Raw genomic sequence first — 5263 nt, 5'->3', positions numbered from 1 at the left:
GGATAGAATAATAAATGATGCTGGAAAGACAAAGAAATTTGGTAGGAATAGTAAATAATGGGAGAAGGACGGACACACTGGAAGGAATGGTTCAATTATTTGATGGCTGAAAGACACAGAAACTTCTAAAGATACTAAATGATGGTTACGAGACGAAGACACCTGGAAGTAATGATGCATAGGCGAAGAAGTCTGGAAGGAATGATAAAGAAATGAGGGAGAAATAAGAGAAACTCGGAGGGATCGTAGGTGACAGGAAGTGAAAGAGAGACGAAGAACTCTGGAAACGAAGACGAAGAGAGAAGAGGTGACATGGAAATAGATCCACTGATAGGCACGAAGATATGGTCATTCAGTTGTATTCCACATAAGGAAATGAAAATGGTTTATCTCAGAATGTGCCCAACAGTTTCGCCCTCCAATGGACCTCTTCTTGGAGCGTTTATTAGGCCTTTCTTGGCTACATACACTGTAAACTTGATCTCTTTCCTTAATAAACGCTCCAAGAAGAGGTCCGTTGGAGGACGAAACTGTTGGGCATTTTCTGAGATAAATCATTTTCCTTTTCCTATGTGGAATGCAACTGAATAGATCTACTGATCTTCCATCGAGCGCAGTTTTCTTTCCATATGAGAACAATTCCTCAAGAAATGCCATTATTTAACTCATATCTTGTTATTTATTGCAAGTCACATTACCCACAATTCCCACTCACCTTTTCGGGAACATTTTGAACGTAAATGACCCTGTTGAAGGCACGCCATCGTTTACACAGTTGCACGTACATCTTGCACTGCACGTACATGAAGACTAGCCCCCCGGTGAAACCAATCGCCACAACGATCAGCTTGGTCCAGAAAGGCCACTCCAGGCTTCCCTCCTGCAGGAGTTTGGATTGATGTGTCAAAACAACAGTTTGGATTGATGTGTCAAAACAACAGTTGGGATTGATGTGTCAAAACAACAGTTGTTGGATTGTGTCAAAACAACAGTTGGGATTGATGTGTCAAAACAACAGTTGGGATTGATGTCAAAACAACAGTTGGGATTGATGCGTCAAAACAACAGTTGGGATTGATGTGTCAAAACAACAGTTGGGATTGATGCGTCAAAACAACAGTTGGGATTGATGTGTCAAAACAACAGTTTGGATTGATGCGTCAAAACAACAGTTTGGATTGATGCGTCAAAACAACAGTTTGGATTGATGTGTCAAAACAACAGTTTGGATTGATGTGTCAAAACAACAGTTTGGATTGATGTGTCAAAACAACAGTTTGGATTGATTTGTCAAAACAACAGTGTTGCAACTTTTCCCTCATTTCTTAAAATTAAGGTAATTGTTTATTCGGTTTTTATCAATCATAATAATGAATTACTGATAGTAGATTCACATCACCCGTGCATCTGATGTCTAGGCCAGTCCCTTACGGCGCTCCTGATTGGCTGTTGACAAGCCAATCACAGGGCTGGAAATTCTCAGTCTTTCGGGAGAGTTCACATAGGCAGGATGTATGTTCCTGAAGGAAACGAGAGATGGAACATACATCCTGCCTATGTGAATTCTCTCGAGAGAGACTGAGAGTTTCCAGCCCTGTGATTGGCCTATCAACAGCCAATCAGGAGCGCTGTAAGGGACTGGCCTAGACACTAGATGCACGGTTGATGTGAATCTACTATAGTAGAAGTTACAATCGCAGTGAGTAGAACTGTGAAAATGCTGCTAATTTTACATAGATCATGATATTGCCGTTTCTAGTCATGTGACAAAAGATTCAGCCCAGGTCTTGAGCTTCTATGAGAAATGACGTCCTAGAAGCAGGCACAGTTCTCTGTGCTGGAAATCACAGTAAAATATAAATTCGTTGATCATATAAACCCGCAAATTAGTACAAATCTTTTATTATTATTATTATTATTATTATTATTATTATTATTATTATTATTATTATTATTATTATTATTATTATTATTATTATTATTAAAAAATACTCATAGCAGCATGAGTCTTCAAATGCAGAAACAAATCTACAGTTATGTAAATGTACATATATTTGAATTTAAATACAGCAAGGATAGCTTTCGGGAATCTGTTCGGTTCCCCTTTATCAATCTTATCAAAACTGTAGATTTGCTTCTCCATTATTATTATTATTATTATTATTATTATTATTATTATTATTATTATTATTATATTCTGGAGAAGTAACACACACTTATGTGTAGTATATATATGTACGTATACCATAAGTGTGGATTTGTTCCTTTATTGCAAGACTTATGCTGCTATTATTATTATTATTATTATTATTATTATTATTATTATTATTATTATTATTATTATTATTACATATATGGACGGCCCCTTCCATAAAAACAAAGCTTTGTTTTGAATAACCTTAAGGATAACACTCCTACAGTTGCAAGGTAGTGCAAGGCGATATCTAATGCTCTGAGAGAGAGAGAGACGAGAGAGAGAGAGAGAGAGAGGGAGGGGGGAGAGGGGGAGTGGGGGAAAGAAACGTGTAAACTTTCTCTCTCACTGCTTCGTGTCCCGTCCTCTCCTTAAACTGGTCCTGTTACCACAAAACTTTGTCGGGAACTTTCCCAATTTATCTCTGATTACTGGAGGTCTTTAGCAGCTGTGCCCTAACGCTCTTTTCTCGCTGCGACAAGAAGAAGAAGAAGAAGAAGAAGAAGAAGAAGAAGAAGAAGAAGGAAGAAGGAAGAAGTTACTCTAAACTGGCGCACTACTACATTTTAAAGAAGAAGTTACTCTAATGGCGCTACTACATTTAAAGAAGACGAGGAACTGGAGGCTACTGTCACTTGGGGAGCGAAAACATTCTCCTCTAATAAGGAAAAAGACAGCTGGGACAAAAATAATGAAAAATAAAAAATAAACTACTGCTCCTAGGAAAGACATTTTACTTTTTTTTTTTTTTTGTTTTTTTTTTCTAGAAAAGGAGGGAATAAATAATATAATCCCTTCCGGGGAAAAAATACGTTTAATTAGCAAGACGCATCTACTATCAAGGTAGGAAACAGCCATGAAAAGGGGGAAAAAGGAAGGAACAAAAAAGCAAAACGGAGAGAGACGCAGATATAAACCGGGAGGAAACATCATTAACCCCCAGAATAGACCCCATTTTTCAAAACAAAGAGTTATGACGGTAACCGGTGGCCTTTCAAAAACAAATATAAGGAGAAAAATATCAAAATGCGGTCCAATAACTCATGAAAACTACCGTAAGTTTTTTTTTTCTTTTATTCCGAGGAGAAAAGCAATTAAAAGTTTAACTTAATGGCTGTACGGACAAGCACCGGATATAATGGGTTACATGTGTGAGACGTAATAGCCGGTTCAAAAATGCTTTTGGGGGATTTATCATCACAGGGTGATCGCTCGTGTATCAAGTGCGTATACTAACATACATGCGCATCTATTTATACATATGCCCGCAAATGTGTGTGCACGGTATTTAACTACATCTATGTATCCTGTGACCTATGATAAGATGCTATATTCTTAGTCAAATATTCGACACGTTTTCTGTCAGGCAATAATGGTAGCAGTCGATTAACTACAAGTTATATACTGATTAGGTCAACAGGAGATAAAAGAAAAATTTTTTTAAACAGGCCTAAATAGCATCTGCCCCCTCTCGGGATTGAACTCGGGACTTCCAGGTAAGGGTGGGATTGGTACCTTAGGCTACGAAATCGAGAGGGCATATACCGTTTATTTTCTATTTATATATTTGTCCAACGTGATATTCAAGCTCGCCCCTACAACAGAATATTCTGAGGTATTCAAACTGCAATGCGGAGTAGGAGATCAGTTATAGCCACTGATGAAAGTTACCGATGAAAGTTCCTGATGAAAGTTTGCTCGTTTCCAAGTTCTCGAAATGAAAGTGGTAGTCTGAAAGCGAGGGTTCGCCGTGGGTCAAGAATCTATCTAAGCCATATCTATCTTTAACCCCAACCTCATTCTTCACTTAACTTCGACGGATCGTAAACAATCCGGTTTAGTTCCGGCTCGTAAATAAGAAAGACTTTGAAGGCCGTTATAAATAGAAAGTTAAGTTTTCATTTTTTTTTTTTTTTTTTTTTTTTTTTTTTTTACTTGAGTTGTACTCGCTGCTGTTTTTTGGGACAGACGCAAGCAATCGATCAGTTCAACACCGGTCTCCAGGGTGGTCATCGTTCTTCAGAGACATAATTTGCCGGCAATTAACAGAGACCCGAGTTTGTTTTTAGAATCATATCAAGACGTATTAATTATGCGGACAATCCTGGCGAAAGTAATTAGCCAACTCCCTTGGGACGTCATAACCACTGTATTCATGGCTAAACACATTACCGTGTCAACAAAAGATGATAACGAATAAATAAAAGTACGGGGGAACAGAGCACGTGGAGCTGGAAACTAAAAAAACGTAATTATCAAGAGCAACTGGTTTTAACTCATCCTCAAGAGAACTTCCAAGCTTTGTTTAAATATATTTTACCAAAGGTAGACGTAAGTTAGCTCAAGTAAGGATAATGGTAGGATTTATTTCTTTAGAAGATGATACTAATTAGGCAATCTGCCCCATGCCCCTAATGTAGGATAACGGTTTAGGAGCTGTGATTCTGAATATCCTGTGGGATAAGTTGCGTTAGGCTTAGGTTGGGTGATGATGTAATCTACATATATTATCTGTTACCTCTTCAGCTAGGCCAAATAGGAGGCTGATAGATGTAACTTCTCCACTTTCCTTGTATTTAGAAAGTATTGAAATGATTAAAAAAAAGTCATCATAAAATAGAATTGTAAACACATACCCTAACTACATAATGATAATGAAGCGTCATATTCAATCTTTCAAAATCTGACCGATTTTAAATATTAAACCTTAATAACAGATGATTTAGCAATCACGAACCTCCCATTTTTTTTTTTTTTATAGAAAGTTGATAAGAGTTTGAGTAACGATTTATTCCGAGGGCCTACCTGGACTTCCTCCGTCGTCCGTTCGATGAGGATGTACAGTGCCCAAACGACGCAGGTGAGGGCCACGACGTGGAAGGTGACCGAACAGGCGATCTTGCGTCGCTCCATCCCGGACATGTCCAGCTTCTCCCACTGAAATCGCCAAGAAGAAGAGGAGGAGGTGTAAACAAAGGTAGATACGGTTGGGTACAGTTGAATGCAGTTTGATGCTCGTGAATTTGCTAGAATGGCAAAGGTGGTGGCTGTGATTGGAGATTGACATGG

At 38.2% G+C, this 5263-nt stretch overlaps 1 protein-coding gene across 1 annotated transcript in view; it reads right to left on the bottom strand.

The window, feature by feature from the left end:
• Positions 1-715: 715 nt before the first annotated feature.
• LOC135208843 (E3 ubiquitin-protein ligase MARCHF8-like) overlaps positions 716-5263 on the bottom strand; it is a gene marked incomplete at its 3' end in the record, with an annotated part of 20542 nt that continues 15994 nt past the window's right edge. The window contains 2 exon segments of the mRNA XM_064241413.1: positions 716-880; positions 5000-5131. Coding sequence (XP_064097483.1) covers positions 716-880; positions 5000-5131 — 297 coding nt within the window.

Source organism: Macrobrachium nipponense, chromosome 35 (assembly GCF_015104395.2).
Source record: "Macrobrachium nipponense isolate FS-2020 chromosome 35, ASM1510439v2, whole genome shotgun sequence".
Taxonomy (NCBI): domain Eukaryota; kingdom Metazoa; phylum Arthropoda; class Malacostraca; order Decapoda; family Palaemonidae; genus Macrobrachium; species Macrobrachium nipponense.
This window is presented reverse-complemented; position numbering and strand designations above follow the sequence as displayed.